This window comes from Macaca mulatta, chromosome 14 (assembly GCF_049350105.2).
Source record: "Macaca mulatta isolate MMU2019108-1 chromosome 14, T2T-MMU8v2.0, whole genome shotgun sequence".
Taxonomy (NCBI): Eukaryota; Metazoa; Chordata; class Mammalia; order Primates; family Cercopithecidae; genus Macaca; species Macaca mulatta.
Window position 1 is genome coordinate 77,553,741 of NC_133419.1, and position 16,642 is coordinate 77,570,382.

The 16,642-nt window shown below is 55.3% G+C and overlaps 1 protein-coding gene across 13 annotated transcripts in view; it reads left to right on the top strand.

Moving 5' to 3' along the window:
* Nucleotides 1-16,642, top strand: part of MYO7A (myosin VIIA) — an 85,923-nt gene that overhangs the window by 10,844 nt on the left and 58,437 nt on the right. For 7 of the 13 annotated variants that reach the window (XM_077963951.1, XM_077963952.1, XM_028833842.2 and 4 more), the window contains 2 exons: nt 3,617-3,730; nt 9,126-9,278. In XM_077963951.1, the coding sequence (XP_077820077.1) occupies nt 3,617-3,730; nt 9,126-9,278 (267 nt within the window). Of the gene's footprint in view, nt 1-3,616; nt 3,731-9,125; nt 9,299-15,636; nt 15,655-16,642 lie in introns of all 13 variants that reach the window. The other 6 variants (XR_003722704.2, XR_013404196.1, XM_015115244.3 and 3 more) reach the window with 3 other exon arrangements.

Below are 16,642 nucleotides of genomic sequence, written 5' to 3' on the forward strand. Positions count from 1 at the left end.
CTCATCTTTACATGCACTGACTCCTTCCATTTCAAGGCTGGTGGAAACCGAGGCCCAGAAAGATTGAGTGCCTCACCCAAAGAGACACAGCGTTAGTGGTGGAGCTGGGACTACAAGCTAGACATCCTGACTATGTGTTCACTGTGGATGTGTGCTGGCTTTCCTGGAGGGGAGGCCCCACAGGGGTTTTGGGGTACCCCTGAGAACATTCGAACAGACGCGTTCTAGGAAGTCATGACTGTGGGACTGGGAGCCTGCATAGCTACTGGGGCCTGGGAGACCCTCTGCCCTGGTCACATATTTGATAGGAGAGAAGCTGGGACTTGCCCCACATTACACAGCCCCGCTGAGGCATGTGTCATGTCACAAACAAGATCTTCCATTCAAAATGAGACCAAGCAAGGTGCCCCATACAGTGTGTAAAGTTGTCACGGAACATGGTGTAGGAATGGGGCCAGATGCAGTGGTGGGGTGCCTGGGGCTAGCCATGGGAATGGAAGGGAGTGGTGGGGTCCTACCTGGAGCCTGGTTCCCCTTTCTCACCCGCCTCCTGCCCCTCAATGAAGCTTCATCTTCTTTCGTGGCTTCCTCCCTCCCTTCTCCCTCTGAGCCAGTGACTCTTGACCCACCCTGGTTTTGGTCCTGGCTCTGTCCTCCAGATGCTAACAGTCCTGTCAGTCACTGGTTTGATGAGTGACTGTGGCCAGGTTCCTTTCTTTCTTTGGCCCTCAGTTTCTTCAGCTGTAAAATGAGGATCCTTACAACCTTCCTGCATTGCAATGCTTCAACAACTTTCCCTAGGGCCACAGGAATGTTCCCCTTCAGAAGTCCTAAGACCCCAGAATTCTCCCTGAAGCCTCTCCCCTTCCATCTGAACCTGTTTCTTTAAGTCTGACCTAGAGCAGAGATAGTTTGGTCACTGCCCTTTGGTGACAGCCCTAAGTAAGAAGAGTTCTAGTCATGTCTGTTTGCTGTGTGGCCCCAAGTGCTTCACTCAGCCTCTAGGAATCTCCATTTCCTGATCACATGAAGTTTTTGTGATTTTGGTTATTTTATCTTCTCCCAGGGGAAACAAACATTTTCTGTGTGCCAGGCCCCGTGCTGGGCTGGGGGATACAGGTGACTTAGACCCCTGCCTTCCAGTTGCCCCCAGCCTGTCTCCAGCTTGCCTTCAGGGCACATGAGCCATCTGGGCACGGAGGACTCTATCAGTGCTTCCTGTTTTGCTCACTGAGCTACATGTGGGGCTGGGCCCAGGGAATGTCAGGAAAGAGCCTTGGATTTGGGGTTTCTCAGACCTGGGCTTCAGTCCTGGCTCTGCCACAAAACAGCTGTGTGACCTTGGGCATGTTTCTTGACCTCTTTGAGGAGAGAAATTGGAGACAGTCCCCTGGCCACATACTGTCGCCCACAAGCGAACGCGCTCCCCACCCCTTCTCTCTCACTGAGGCCCGCTCTGGGCTGGGCTCTGGGGAGCCACAGGTGAGGGACTCAGACTCAGCCCCACCCTAGGGAGCTCCAGGCCAGTGGGGAAGGGGAGCAGACCCAGTGTGGGGTGGCTGTCAGGGGTAAGCCCAGGGTCGGGGAGTGCAGCAGGGCTTGGGCACAAGCAGCTGTGAGGATTAAATGGGGCAGTTTATGGGATGCAGCCTGTGGAGCCCAGGCCCACAGTGAATGCTCCGTAAACAGGAGTTCTCTTCCACTCCCAAGCCTCTCCAAGTTTTCTTACTTTTTCTGAGAGGAAGTTTGGGTTTGGGACTAGCCTGACTCTATCATGTGCCAACCTCCCATTCATATGAAGGGAGGGTCCACAGGGGCAGCTGTGGCTGGAAGAAAGCATATAGATGGCAGTGGTCCCGTAAGACTATAATGCCATATTTTACTATTCCTTTCATGTGTATGTTTAGATATGTTTACATACACAAATATACACCATGGAGTACGACTGCCTATAGTATTCAGTACAGTAGCAGGTTGTACAGGTTTGTAGCCTAGGAACAAGAGGCTACCCCATCCAGCCTAGGTGTGTAGTGAAGTACACATCTAGGTTTGTGAGGTACACTCAATGACTCCAAGATGTTTGCACAGAACTTATCTCTGGTGTTAAACAATGCATGACTGTAGCTGGTTCTGATGGGAATAAGAGGAGGCTGAAACAGTAATGAGTTGATCTTGGACTCACTGAGTTCAGCCTTCACTGAGAAATGTGGAAATTGAGGCTGAAAGAGGTCAGCGACTCACCAAGGCCAGGCAGGGCCTGAAACCCAGTCTTCTGACTCCTAGCCCAGAACAGATTCTGTCAGACCATTCCCATGGGTTTACTTCATTGTGAATCAGTTTTATCAGCTGTTACATTTTTATTTGCAATTTGATATTAAGTTATATTCTTATTAGAATGTCTGAGTTCTTCCACACTCCTAGGGAGTTTGAGTACCATCCAAAAAAGAATACTTTTATTAGGATTAGAATAAAATCTAAGCTTGTATCCCAAGGCCAACAAAGGGCCTATGTATCCTGGACCCTGTCTACTTCTCTGAGCTCCCTTTTGCTCATTAGGTCCTGCCTCCTGGCTGTTCCTTCCTGCCACAGGGCCTTTGCACATGTTCTTTCCTATGCTGGGATTACTGTCCCCTGCTTTTCCCTTGGCTGACTGCTTGTCACCCTTCAGGTGTCAGTTCAGTGATTCCCTCCACGGAGCAGCTCCATTGGCTACTGGGTCTAGGTTGGTTGGCCCTGTCATTCTCTACCACTGGCTTGTTTATTCCCTTGACAGCACTCACCCCAGTATCCAAAGTGATCATGCTGATCTATTTGCTCAGTTGTTTGTCACCACCTCTAACTTGAATGTAGACTCCATAATCACTGCTCAACCCCCAGCATTTAGATTAATCAGTGTTTTGTACTCAGTAGGTAATCAATACATGTCTGTTGAATCCATCAGTGCTGAATGTGGTTGTTCTCAGTCCATTTCTCTGACTTGGGATTTTACGTTTGACTCTCACGATCCCTTACTGAGTGAGTAGCGAGACCCAGGCCCTGGGCCAGATGCCACAGAAACACAAAACGACATCCTCCTGCGAGGTCAGGGCGCTCCCCACATGCCAGAAGACAATGTGGCTGAACCCTTATCTAGGGCCCAGCAAGGAGTGGTGTCCCTGTGAGGAACCTGTCATGATGATGATGAAAATCGGCCCTGGAGGTAAAGAAGGATGCAGCTCACCCACGGTCTGGGTGTCCTCTGGTGTCACCTCATGTTAGAGAGGAAGTGGTTTGAGTGGTCTTGTGTTTCTGTCTAGACTCCAGTGAATCTGTCATACACATGTAGAGTGTAGATCCATGGGGAGAGCTGGGCTTCAAGAGGCTTTGGCTCCCTCTGAGCCTCTGCTAACTCTTCTGTAAAATGGGAACATGGCTGCTCTAGAGGAGGGACTGATGACATTGCATAAATGGCCAGCCCAGGGCCTGCCCTGCTCCAGAAGGTTTCTAGTAAGTGTGAGTCCCCTTCTCTTCCCCCTTCTGTGGTTGGCCCAGAGCCTCTGGTGGTAGCAGAGGGATGCAGGGCTGCCTGGAAGGGGGCTCCCTGCTCACCTGGCCTGGGACTCTCTCTCGCCCATAGGGGGACTATGTGTGGATGGACCTGAGATCGGGGCAGGAGTTTGATGTGCCCATCGGGGCAGTGGTGAAGCTCTGCGACTCTGGGCAGATCCAGGTGGTGGACGATGAAGGCAATGTGAGTAGTCCTCTCCCTCCTCCTGCCCCATGCCTTGGGGGAAGATCTGGGCTGACAGCTGCCTCAAGGCAGGGAGATGATCTAAAGGAGATGGAGGCTGTGCCCGTGCCCCCACTTCTGCCTGTCAGATGCCTCCTTCCATGAGCCTTCCCCAGCACCCCAGCAAGAGGGAACCCCCTGCCTGCCTCAGGCTACTTGTTCTGTTTCCACAAGCACTTCAGTTCACTCTGCCTAGTGTTAGAGATGTGTGTGTGTATGGTGGGGTTTGAGTGCTGGGGGAGCAGGCTAGAAGCTCCTCAGACACGGAGGTGCTTTGGGGGCAGACTGACTGCATTCAAATCCCATCTCATCCACTTGTTAGCTGTGCAGACTTGGCCAAGTCTCCTTCCCTCCTGAGCCTCAGTTTCCTCTTTGTAAAATGAGGATAATAATAAGTATCTCAGAGGGCTGTTGACCCATATGTGAGATCACATGTGTAGAACACCTCAGTGAAGTTAGTGCTAGTCTGAAAGTTAAATGAACGCCCACAGCCTTACTGTATTGGGTTACCGACATCACATGAATCCACTGTCCACCTTGACACTGTCCCGGAAATTGGTCTCACAGATTAACCCTTTATCTGTGGCCCAAAAGGAAAGGGACCCCAGAAGTGTAAGTTTTCTAGGTAGTGATAGTGGGGCCTCGGAGAGGTCTGAAGTCAGGGGCCTGCCCTGGAGAAGGAGGCTGGTTCACATGTGGGCCCGCAGGGGAAGCTCTGGGGCCTCTGAGCATGTGTGCACATGTGTGTGTCACTGGGGGTATGCAGATGGGGTACAGAGCACACAAGTGCAGCTTAGCAGGGATATGAAGAACCCAGGGAGATTCAGCTCTGCCATAATGTGGGCTGTGCCCCATGGTGTGCCAGGGGCTGGGGACATAGAACTGGACTGAGTACCTGTCTTAGCCTCCTGGTCTGAGGGAGGAGAGTCAGGAGAAAGAGGGTGCAGGGACTTGAAACCAAGGCTCTGCTGGGGATGAGAGGAGGGCTCAGGATCCTCGAGGCCAGGATTGACATGGAGTGGGCAGGAGCATCCCACATATTCCTGCAGCCCTCAGGTGCATCCCCTCAGTGTTTACAAGGCCCTTTAACCCAAGTTCTGTCTTTGGACTCTCATTGCATCTGTGGAAGGCAGGGAGGGAAAGAACTGTTACCCCATGAGGAAACTGAGGCACATAGAGGGACCACGCAGCCAGTCACACAGCTAGTAAGTGGTGGTGCTGGCATTAGAACCCAGGACTTCTGTCTTCTGTGCGTGAGTCTCCCCTGTCAGCATTATCTCAGTAGAACCCAGGACTTCTGTCTTCTATGCGTGAGTCTCCCCTGTCAGCGTTATCTCAGTAGAACCCAGGACTTCTGTCTTCTATGCGTGAGTCTCCCCTGTCAGCGTTATCTCAGTAGAACCCAGGACTTCTGTCTTCTGTGCGTGAGTCTCCCCTGTCAGCGTTATCTCAGCGGCGACTTTAGGGATCAGGTTCTGCTAATCACATTTTTGGCCCCTGGGCTGTAGAACTGAAGTGCTTCCAATATCGCTCCAGAGGCTCCAGTTCTAGGACCCTCTAGGAAGCTACTGTGAGGGTGCAGCCCCAGAAGGGGAGGCACAGGCTGGCTGGCAGCACAGACAGGCCTGCTAACCTGCCCAGAGCCCCCAGGGTGGGGACCAGGGACTCTGTCTGCAGGCTTGAGTTTCACCTGGGTCATGTTGCATGTCAGATGGTGTCCCGTAACTCTGAGTCACTGAATCCCAAAGGTCCCCTTCCGCTTCTCCTCCACCCAGGCCCTGAGAGTGGGGGCTGCAGGAGGGGTGGGCATGACTGGCTGGCAGGGGCATTTCAGGAGGCTGGGGTTTGCATCCGTGGCATTGGACCCCCAGGGCTTCCAGACCCCTTCTTTACAAGCCTTTCCCACCCCCATTCCATCCCCTCTTTCCCCACTCCAGGCTGTCATCTCTTACCCCTCTGTCTGCCCACAGACTCCTAGCAACTTGAGAGCAGGGAACAGGCCAGTCCCATCTGGTTCCCCAGAGTTCATCAAGGGGTCTGCCCAGAGAAACCTCTTGGTAAAGACTCGCCGAGTGATGAATGAAAGGTTATGGTTCCAGTCCCCACTGGAATCCCAGTGTCTTGCCTTTGTCCAAGCCATTTCTGTTGCCAGATACACCCCTCCTTCCCTTCCTCTAGGGAGCAAGTTGTCCCCGCTCAGTCCAGGCCAGCTCTTTCCCAAAGGCGTACTTGGTCCCTGGAATTGACCATGTTCCCCTCCCCCAGTTGCTGGCATTCCTTCAGGCCAGGCCTCAGTTACTGCCCTGGTTACACTTTGGCCCCTGGTAGGTACCTATGGACCTTGACCTGAAGGGTGCTGGCCTCTGTTGGGAGTCCTCCCACGCAGGAAACAGTGTGAGCGGCGCAGCTACTGGGCAAGTCATTTTACCTCTTGAGTCAGACTTGTCACTGTTAAATGGGGTCAGTGATTCTCTGTTAGGGATGTTAGAAGAGCAAATGTAAATCAAAAGGCAGTAGAGTGACAACGCTCAGCTCTGGCTGAGCATTTACCAAGCAGCAGCACTCTACAGACCTGGCAGGAGAAAGCTGTCAACAAAGATGGATGTCGTGATCACATCCATCAGTCCTCCCAAAACCCTGGGAAAAAGGGACGCTTACTCTCATTCCCATTTCGCAGCTGAGGACGTGGAGGCTCAGGAGGGTAAACTGATGTACTTTGGGGTCCGGGGTCATGCCGTGACTGAGCACTGTCAACCTGTGTGCGGAACTGTTTTGGGGAGGGATGTGGGGACCCGAGGTTGGGGTCAAATGGGGATGGCAGACAGCCTGCCCAGGAGCCCTCTCCCCTCCTGTCCACACTGGGGCCTAGGATAGAGGCACAGAGCAGGGACGGTGTGGGGAGATTTTCCAACGGGATCAGCTTGTATAAGACATAGGGTGCCTGGGAGAGAGGAATGTTCCACACGGGACTGGAAAGTCCAGGCAGGTTCCCTAACGTCAGCACCCAACCCCTCGCCTTGGGGAGGCTGCATGAGAGCCTACCCTGTGTTGAAGTGCTGCTGGCCTGGAAGTGCCATGGAGTGTCAGGGAAACTGGGCTGGGGGGGCTCTGCCCAGCGCAGCCCCTGATCCCCCTGAGGGCCTGGGCAGGCTGCCACCGTCCTCCAAGCCTGTTTTCTCATGTGAAGTGAGGGGGCTGAAATGGGGGACTTCTGGGGTCTCTCCATGACTGACTTCTGCCTCGCATTCAGACCTGGTCCCCTACAGTCACCAGCCAGCCATCTGTCCCATCAGAGGCTCCCTGCCACATCATTTGTGCCTAGCCCCTGTGGCCTCAGATGTGGCCCTGGAGGCAGGGGGACAGCACAGGTGAGGGTGGCCAGCACTGTCAGGGGAGGCTTCAGAAACTGGGAAACCTCTGAGCCAAGCCTCGAAGGCTAAGGAGAAAGAAGGTAGAGGGAATGGTGGAGCAAAGTCACAGAGGCCTTTGGGGACACGAAACCCATGTTCCCTGGCTAGGAAGTGCCAGGGGTAGCTGGGATGGAGGTTAGGGATCCCTGTGTCCAGCACATGTGGGCCCTTGATGCCAGGCTGAGGAGCCCAGGGGAGTTAAGGAAGGGCTGAGAGCCCCAGAGTGACAGGGTCAGGAGCGTGCCTCAGGAAAGGACCAGGGGATGAAGGATTTGATGGAAGGGCCAGTGAGAAACGGTGGTCTCAATCAGGGTGTGGGCTTGAGGGTGGTGAGGAGGGCACTGCCCACTCAGCAGCCTTTTAGAGGGTTGAATGGGCAGGACTGGGTGACCCGTTGGACTGGGGTGGTGATGGTGGGGAGCTGATGTCCAGATTCATGCTAGTGTCCAGCTGTTGGGGTTGGCTCTGCCAGAAGGGACCCGGAGGAGGAGCAGGTGGGGGAGGACATGGCATGTGCATCACATCTGCTCAGCGAGTCTCAGGGCCTGAGCTGGGGGATGGCAGAGAGGTCCCCTTTTCCCCCAAAAGGCAGGTCCTGGGGCTACTTGGTCATGGCATTTGGGGATGGGAGGGCTGAGGTACACTCAGGCGGTGGCCACACTTCCCTGAAAGTCTGGGATTTTATGAAGGTGCTGGAGACCCCCCTCTGGGGTCGGGGAGGGCCCCAGGGCCCTGAGGAAACCAGGGCTTTGCCAGCTTGTTGAAAGAGCCGGTGCACTTCCCAAATGTTCACCCATCTGCCACCACAGGGCAGCCGGGGAATACTGCAGAGTAAGGAGAGCTGGGCAAGCAACCTGTGTCCTCCACTTCAGCTCACAGGTCCTGAGAGTTCACACCCCTTGCTCCCACAGCTCATCAGCAAGCCCCAGGAAATACCGCCTGGTGGGTCCACTTCTCCCCAGCACCACTGCTACCGCCCCACCTTCCGTCTTTCCCTTGAATGTGCCAAGGCTTTGCCGGCCTGAGCCGTTGTTTTGCTGTTCCCTGGACCTGGAGCCCTCTGGCCCCCCGCCCCCACCCCCCAATCTTTTTACAGTGGTCTCTTTCTCTTCCTTCATGCCTCAGTTCATATGCCACCCCCTCAGAGGGGCAGACCCTGACCAACCCATCTCAAGCAGCTCCCCCCATGACTCTCCACCACATACACCTGTTGAGGTATTCTTGGCACTATCTGAAATCAATTTTTTTTTTTTTTTTTTTTTTTTTTTTTGAGACGGAGTCTTGCTCTGTCACCCGGGCTGGAGTGCAGTGGCCGCATCTCAGCTCACTGCAAGCTCTGCCTCCCGGATTTACGCCATTCTCCTGCCGCAGCCTCCCGAGTAGCTGGGACTATAGGCGCCCGCCACCTCGCCCGGCTAGTTTTTTGTATTTTTCAGTAGAGACGGGGTTTCACCGTGTTAGCCAGGATGGTCTCGATCTCCTGACCTCGTGATCCGCCCGTCTCGGCCTCCCAAAGTGCTGGGATTACAGGCTTGAGCCACCGCGCCCGGCCTGAAATCACTTTTTAATGTTTTTTTTTTTTTTTTTTCTACCGGAGCCTGAATTTGAGACCAAGCCTGTCTACCTCTAATTAGTACCCTTTCCACTCCATCCTGCAGAGGGCCTGAGGGAACTCTAATCCCCTTACTGACAGCAGTCAGCTGGGGCCAAAATCCCTGCCCTGCCCACCTCTTAGGTCTGCGAGAGAATCCCTTAAGAGAAGGAGCCGTCCTTGAGGGGCAGAGGTGGCTAGTACCATCCTGAAAGGCTCAACCTTGTTAGAACTGACCGTGTTTGACCGCCAGAGAGGTCAAGGCCCTTACCGGGGTTAGCACTCACCCCGCGCTCCCGCCCATCCCGGCCCCTTCCCCTGAAGCGCGCTGACGTTGGCCACCGGCTCCCCGCAGGAACACTGGATCTCCCCGCAGAACGCAACGCACATCAAGCCTATGCACCCCACGTCGGTCCACGGCGTGGAGGATATGATCCGCCTAGGGGACCTCAACGAGGCGGGCATCTTGCGCAACCTGCTTATCCGCTACCGAGACCACCTCATCTACGTGAGTGCCGCCCCGCCAGCGTGCCAGTCCAGGCCCCTCCACGCCCCGCCCCACCCCACCCACCTCGCCCCGCCCCGCCCCGCCCCGCCCCGCCCGCCCCACCTCCAGCACGCCCGCCCTGCCGGGGGCCACCTCCTGAGACTTTGTCCGCTGTACAGCTGGACCCCGGGGCCCCTGTTGGGGCCCATCTGCCAGCAGCCGCTCGCTCGCTCGGCGGGGGCTCATCCTCATGGGCCGTGGCTTTTGTGGTGTGGTTGGGGTGGGGAGCGGTTTGTACTACACAGTTTTCATGTGCCTCTCTAGGCCTTGAAACCAATGGAAGGCCAGAGCGGAGTCAGTGAGCTGCTTGGTGCTTTGCCCAGGCACAGAAGGGCTGCTCTGCTGTGTGTTTGCTAAGGGGCTAGGACCTGCCATCAGGCCTCGGGGGCAAGAGAGGATAGATGGATGTCCTCAGGAGGATGCTAAAGGAGGGAACATGCTCTGCTCCTCCTCCCCTCAAACCTTGATATTAGAAACACACACACACACACACCACTCTCCACCTTCAAACTCAAGACGACAAAGAAAGATGCCTTCCCCAGCCAGGACACAGCAGATTCCAAGAGGCTGAGCTCAGAGAAGAGCAGAACAATAAGGGTCCGTGCAGATCATTTACTCTAGAGCTTCTCACACTTTTTGGTCACAGGAACCCTTTATGTTCTTAAAAATTATTGAGGATTATTGAGGATCCCAAAGGACTTTTGTATACTGAGTTATATCTGTAGATATTTGCCATATTAGAAGTTAAAACTGAGACATTTAGAAACATATTAATTTTTGAAAAAGTAACCATGATAAATCTATTATAACATAAATAACATTTTTACTAAAAATGACATTTCCCAAAATAAAATAATGGTGAGAAGAGTAGCATTGTTTTACAGGTTTTTTCAAATCTCTTTAATGTCTGGCTTAATAAAGCCAACTGGATTCTCATCTCTGCTTAATGTCCAGTCTGATGGGATATTTTGGCTGAAGTGTATGAAGAAAATTTGGCCTCACAGATGTGTAGTTGGAAAAGAGAAGGCTTTGCAGACTTCCTGCAAGGGTCTTGGACCCCCAGGGGTCTTTGGTCTACACTCTGAGAACTGCTGCTCTACCCCATAGCCCAGTTGCAGACAGGGAAACTGAGACGCCGCAGGTTTAATCAGGCCCAGAGAGGTGCCGTGCCCGGGTCACTGCCTGCTTCTGACCCAGCCCCATCCTCCAGCAGTGCAAGGGCAAAGGAAACCAAGGAGGTGCAACCCCCAGCAGGGAGCAGGAAGGATCCCCCTCCCGCCAACACAGTGCCGGTCTGATTATCTCGAGACCCAGGCCCAGGGAAGGCTGGTACTAGGGGCATTACTGGGGGAGGTGTCAGGTCTGCAGGAGTGATTTGGCTCCCAGCTCAGAGGAGCGGTATTTGGGCTTCTGGAGGTGGGTGAGGTTGGCTGGTAGAGATGGCATTCAGGAGGGGCATGGCCTGAATAAATGCTGGAGGCAGGGCCATGCTCGTGAGTGATCGGCAGGCACAGCATCCCTCAGGTTGTCAGGACCATGAAGGGGTGCCAGGGCCCAGGGCTGGAAAAGTCTCAGAGAGCCCCAGGTATTGTCACTGAAGAATCACGACAAGGAGCTCTCAGGGCCAGGGGTTCAGTCCCTCTCAGAAGCCCTGAATTATGGCCCCTCAGCTGCCAGAGAGGTCCTCAGTCCTCAGCCACTCTCTGACTCTAGGTCCCTCTGCAGCTTTAGGCTCCAGAGGAGAGGCTGCATGTGGCTCCTTGCCGTCCATTGTTTGGGCACAGGAAGTGACTTTGGCAGAGAGCCCTCTAGCCCTGACAAAGCCCCTCTCACTGTGTTCCTCAGTCAGGCCTCACCTGCACTTAGAGGGGCAGGACATGGAGGGTACCTCCAGATGTCATCAGCATCACCCAGGCAGCGGGGAGGAGCTAGAACTTAAGCCCAGGGCAGGGACACCCACCCGCTGTATCTCACAAGGACCTGCTGGTGTCTACACCCCGCTTCTTGGCAGCCCCCTCTTTGTTCCTCTCCCTGGAGGGCAAGTGGTAACTGGTGGGTGCTGGGGTCCTCTGTGGCCACTCACCCAGGCCTGGGCAGTCTTAGGTGAGCAGGGAGCCTGTCTACCTGCCTGCAGGGCACTTCCAGGGCCAATGCTTTGTCTTAGTCCTATGCCAAGGCTGGAACCCAAGGCCCACTCTCCTGTCAGGAGACGCAGAGGGCCCCATCTCAGGGGAGGAGCTGGGTAAGATGGAAGTTGTCCCACCAGGCATCCTGCAGACCAGTGTCTTAGCACAGCTCAGGGGCTTGAAGCCTGTGGGTCAGCCACAGTGCAGGCAAGCCGGTCCTCATGCAAGGGAGTCGGTAGGTCAGCTGCATCTAGGAACAAAGGCAAAAACAGGATTCATAAGGGAGAGGGAGGAAAAAACTTCAGACCCTGTGGGCTCGGTGAATCTTGTCTGTAAAGTTAGGAGGGTGGTGAGCTGATGCCCGGGCGGCCAGCAGAGGATTGCTTGGACATTACATCCTCCAGGAGAGTTTCAAAGAAAATAACTTCAGGGATTTATGGGTTCTCCAGAAAGGCCCCAAATCTGAACCATTTGCCTCCTTTGAAGTTCTCACATAACCTTTCTGACTTATTTTCTGGGTGAGAGGGAGGAGGCGGGGCCATCCCCTGTGGAGGGATGGGGTAGGGGTCCAGGTAGGTGTCTAAGCTGCCTTCTTGTCCAGGATGCCTGGCCAGGAAACCGCGCTGTGGCACCTGGAAGGGCTTCAGCTCCAATAGTCCGCCAACCTTAGATTCTCAGTGTCTCTTGGACATGCTCAAGAACTGCAGGATTCAAAGAGGTTTCCTTGACTCACTGAGTTCGTGATTCTGTGACTTGGTGGATGAGGTAGGATTAGAGCAGGGCTTTTTAGAAGCAACCGGGCCATTGTTCCACCCGGAAACTGTACCTGTCCCTAACCATGGCAACCCCCTGTCCCTTCATGGATTGGATTACCCTGGGCACAACACATGCACTCAGAATTTCCTCCGATTACCATGGCCAGCTCACAGCCTTGGGCTGGTGGATGCTCTGTTCTCGACTGCCTGTCCTGGGCTCTCCTGCCTCCAGCTTCCCTGTCCCCAGGAGCCCAAGAGAGCATCCCAGGGCCACACATCAGCCCTAGCCACTCCAGGATGAGGAAAGGCACTTAGAGAACATTTAGCAACCCCTCACTGCATGCCCAGAGAGCAAGGACTGTCCCCGCATTGGGTGGAAGGGGCTCTCTAACGCTGAGCAGAGGCTGGAGCCCTTATCTGGGAGGCAGGAGGCTGGTGTCCAGTCTTGGCGTGTGCCCTTGGGGACGTCCCTATCCTTGTCTGGTCTCAACCTTTCGTAGGCACAACAGGGAGACTGCATGGAGTGGGCACCTCTGTGGCTCTGGGAAGACTTGAGTCCCAGGATGTGTTCTTGGTCTCCATGGCCTGCTAAATACTAATGAAGTCCCCCAGAGCCGACAGGCCAGGGTGCTTCCTGGAGGCGGTGAAATTGATTCCTGCTACATCTCTGTGGCCTCAGAGAGGCCCCCTGAGCTCTGTCTGGGGACCCCTAGGGGCCACATGTGCTGTATCCCTGGTTTGGGAACAGTCCTTCTCTCTCCCCACCCAACCTGTGGCTCCGCAGGGCAGATTTTACTACTAGAGATTTGAGCAAGAGGTCTGTGCTGGGCATTCATTCTCTGCCAGTCTGAATCCTTGGAGTCAGAGAGACAGGCCAGAGGGCTCAGGGAGCAGTGCTAAGACCTTGGAGGACCAATGGGCACAGAAGCCCAGATAGGGCCAGGGTCTCATTGCCTGTGGTGGCCAGCCTCCTCTTCAGGAGACCCCGGCTGCTGGCTCTGCAGGTCCTGTGGGTGTGTTTCTGGGGTCTGGGGAAGCCCAGGTGGAGATGCCAGAGCTGGGGCTCTGGTGCCAGGGTTTCTCATTCACCCCACCCCACACACATCTGCTGTGTGACCTTGACAAGTCTCCCCACTTCCTGGAGGCTCGCTTCTCTCATCTGCGAAAGGGGAATATGACCACACCTCCCGAGGCCTTCTGAGGAGTAAAAGGGGTGATGGAGCAGGAGCTGCAAAGTCCTGAGCCCAAGAGGGCTTGCTCTTGCCCTGTTGCTGGAAAGAATCCTCCTCACCGAGGAAAGAGGACTCATTTCTTTTATTTGTTTTGTAGTAGTTAGGTAGATACATACATGCATACATACATATACAAAAAATTATTCATTTTTTCTGCACAGATGGTAGCATCCCTTCCACGCTGTTCTGTGGTTTTCCACTGGCCACATCCCGATTGCCCTTCCCGTCAACGTGGCTGGGGCTGCCTCAGTGCTGCTGACAGGCCTGTCCCCTCGCTACCTTCCCTGCAGGTTGCTGTGGCTGGCGGTGGACGCTGTTCACCCAGTGCTTCCCCGCCCATTGATCTAGTTGCTCTTTCAGCCACTCAGCAAATGTTGCTGAGCATCTCCTATGTGCCATGCATGGTGACAGGCCCTGAGGGATGGAGGCCTTGAATGTGGACTGTAGAGGAATCAGCTGGGCATGCTGAAGGAGACCTGTGGCTATGATGATTGTACAGGAAGGTGCCTGGCTTCCTGGAGGAGGCGTCATCTTGGCTTGGAACTGAAGGATGAGAAGGAATTATCTGGGTGAAGGGGTAGGGGAAGTGTGTCCCTGGTCTGAGATGGCAGGGGTTGGAGTGTGGTGCTTTTAACTGAAAGTTTCATATGAATGGAGCCTCTTGGTTGTGGGTTGAGGTTGACGAGGGTGGCAGGGGCCAGGGCTTGGGGCTTTGTGGGCAGGAAGAGCATTTGGACTTTGTCCGGAGGCTGTGGGAAACCGCTGGAGGGTTTTCAGCAGGGATGATGTGGTTAGATGTTTTAAAAGCTGGCGCAGCTCTGAGTGGAGGATAGATTGTTGTGGGGGCGAGTGTGGAAGCCGGGAGCCCAGTGGGGAGGCACCTGCAGTGGGCTGCTGAGAAATGAGCGTGGCCTGGCCAGGGAGGCGGCATGCAGATGGAGAGTGGGAGTGGTGTGAGGGAGGGGTGTCCAGGGGCTCCCCAGGTTCCTGCCCTGGGCGAGGGATGTGGTGACGCTGTTGGTCAAGTTGGGAAGGCTGGAGAGAGCAGGGTTGGAGGGAACGGGGAGCTCTGGTCTGGACGTGCCAGTGGCATCAAGTAGGGATGTCAGGAGGCTCAGGGCTGAAGGGTTCATGCGCAGGAGGACCCTCTGGGCTGTGGGCAGGGTGGAGAAGGCCGTGGGTGCCATGGGTGGGAGAAGGCCTAGCCCCAGCCCTGGGCCAGCTACTCAGAGCGTCTCAGCATCCCCCATTTCCCTCTCTGGACTGCCCGTGCCCTGCGCGTGGCCACGGAGCCTGCTCCCAGGGCCTCCCTCCACTGAGCTCTGACCACTTCCCGGAGGCTGGTCCATTAGGCCTGAAACGGCCTCTGCCTCCAGCCTGGGTGACTACCATTCATCCCCACAACTGCCGGGGTGACCTTTTAGCAGCAGACCTCCCAAATGTCACGCCCTTTCACGCCTCTGTGCTTGCTACCCGCGGGCGGGCCCCCTGGCTCTCCCTCCCCTACACCCCTACCTCATGAGATCTAGGTGCCTCCATCAGGGCCCTCACACCCCAGCCTCCCTGTGTGTCTCAGCAGAGGGTTGTTGAATGGCTGCATGGCATCAGCCTGTGCTGTGTGGGGATCATGGGCCAGATGGCTGAGCATCACATTATTAAGAAGAAATCAGGAAGAAAGTTTAGTTGGGCATTGTGACACATGCCTGGAATCCCAGCTACTCGAGAGGCTGAGGCAGGAGAATCTCTTGAACCCAGAAGATGGAGGTTGCAGTGAGCTGAGATTGAGCCACTGCACCCAGCTTGGGCGACAGAGCGAGACTCTGCCTCAAAAGAGAGAAAGGAAGGTGGCGTTTATGTACCAGGCAACTGGCAAAATTATGTCTTTTCCCTTTAGTCTTTACAACAGCCAAGGGAAGTGGGTGTTAACCTCCCCTTTTACAAATGAGCAAACTGAGGTTTGCCAAAGGGACGTTCTTTGGGGCTGGTTCCTAGTCTGATGCAGGTTTCCACCAGAATCTAGCCAGCTCCCATGGCTGGGCAGGGCCGAGCTGTAGGGGACCGTGCCTGAGGGGTCCAAGGGCAGGGCCTGATCTGAGAATTCAGCAGCCCTGGGCCATGTGGGTGCCATTCGTGGAAAATGCTCTTATAGCCCCTGTTCCCCACTGACCAGCTTCCTTTTCTTCTGCTCTGCACTTTGCAACCTCAGACCAACTGCGGAGGGCGGGTGAGTGTGGCACAGAAAGCCGGATCCAGCTGGTGTCTTATTTGGTTGCCTGCTTGGCCTGGCTGCTCCCCTCCAGCCTCCCACCCCCACCCCACCCTAGCTCTTCCTGCTTGGCTCTCGTGGCACGGTTAGTAGGTCAGCACAGTGAGGCTCAAGTGCTTCCCTCCATGGGCTGATTGGAGGAAGAGGCTTAGGTGGGAAAGGAAGGTCTTCCTGGGCCCAGAGAAGGGCAGTTTCTGGCCAGCTGTTCTGGTCCAGGACAGCCAAGGCCAGGACTGGAGGCTGGGTCTTGGCCCCACCTGGCCCCAGGGTGGGCGTTTCCCCCAGCATGCAGTGCCTGCAGCCAGGGAAGTCAGCTCTCTGCATGGCCACGGTAGGCTGAGGCTGCTGGGGCATAGCTGCGGCTCTGCTGTGATACACTGAGCCCTGAATGGGAGGGGGAGGGTGGACTGTCACCTCCCCTGGACATCTTTCTTCAGCCTCTCCAGGCCCCAGATATCAATACATCCACTGCCAATTATGGTCTAGGCCTGCCTGACCTTTTCAAATTTGAGACATGGGGTGGGAGGAGGGAGAAGTAACCCTGAGTGCCTCACCCTGGTCTGGTGGCAGGAGGGCCAGGCTGTTGTCCCCTGTGGCAGGACCCCAAGCCCACAACAGGAAGCCTTGCCTACAGACAGCTGATCTTTGCACTAACAGAGGAGCCCAAATAGAGAACCCCCTTAAGGCTATCTGAGGTGCACCTGGCGCCTGTGCCTACACTGCGCAGGATGACTGGAGGTGCTCTCTCCCCCAGAGCACAGCATCTCCCTTTGTCCTGGGGCAGTGCTACAGAGAGTGGGGCCCACCCAGCCCCCAAGCCACTTATCCCAGCTCCTTCAGCTCTTTATAGCTCATTTCTCACACCCCTCTCCCTCACCAACCTGGCCTCCCCCCGGACATGGTCCCGTTGATTAATTTCACTCCAAAAGCTTGGGATACAGGGCCT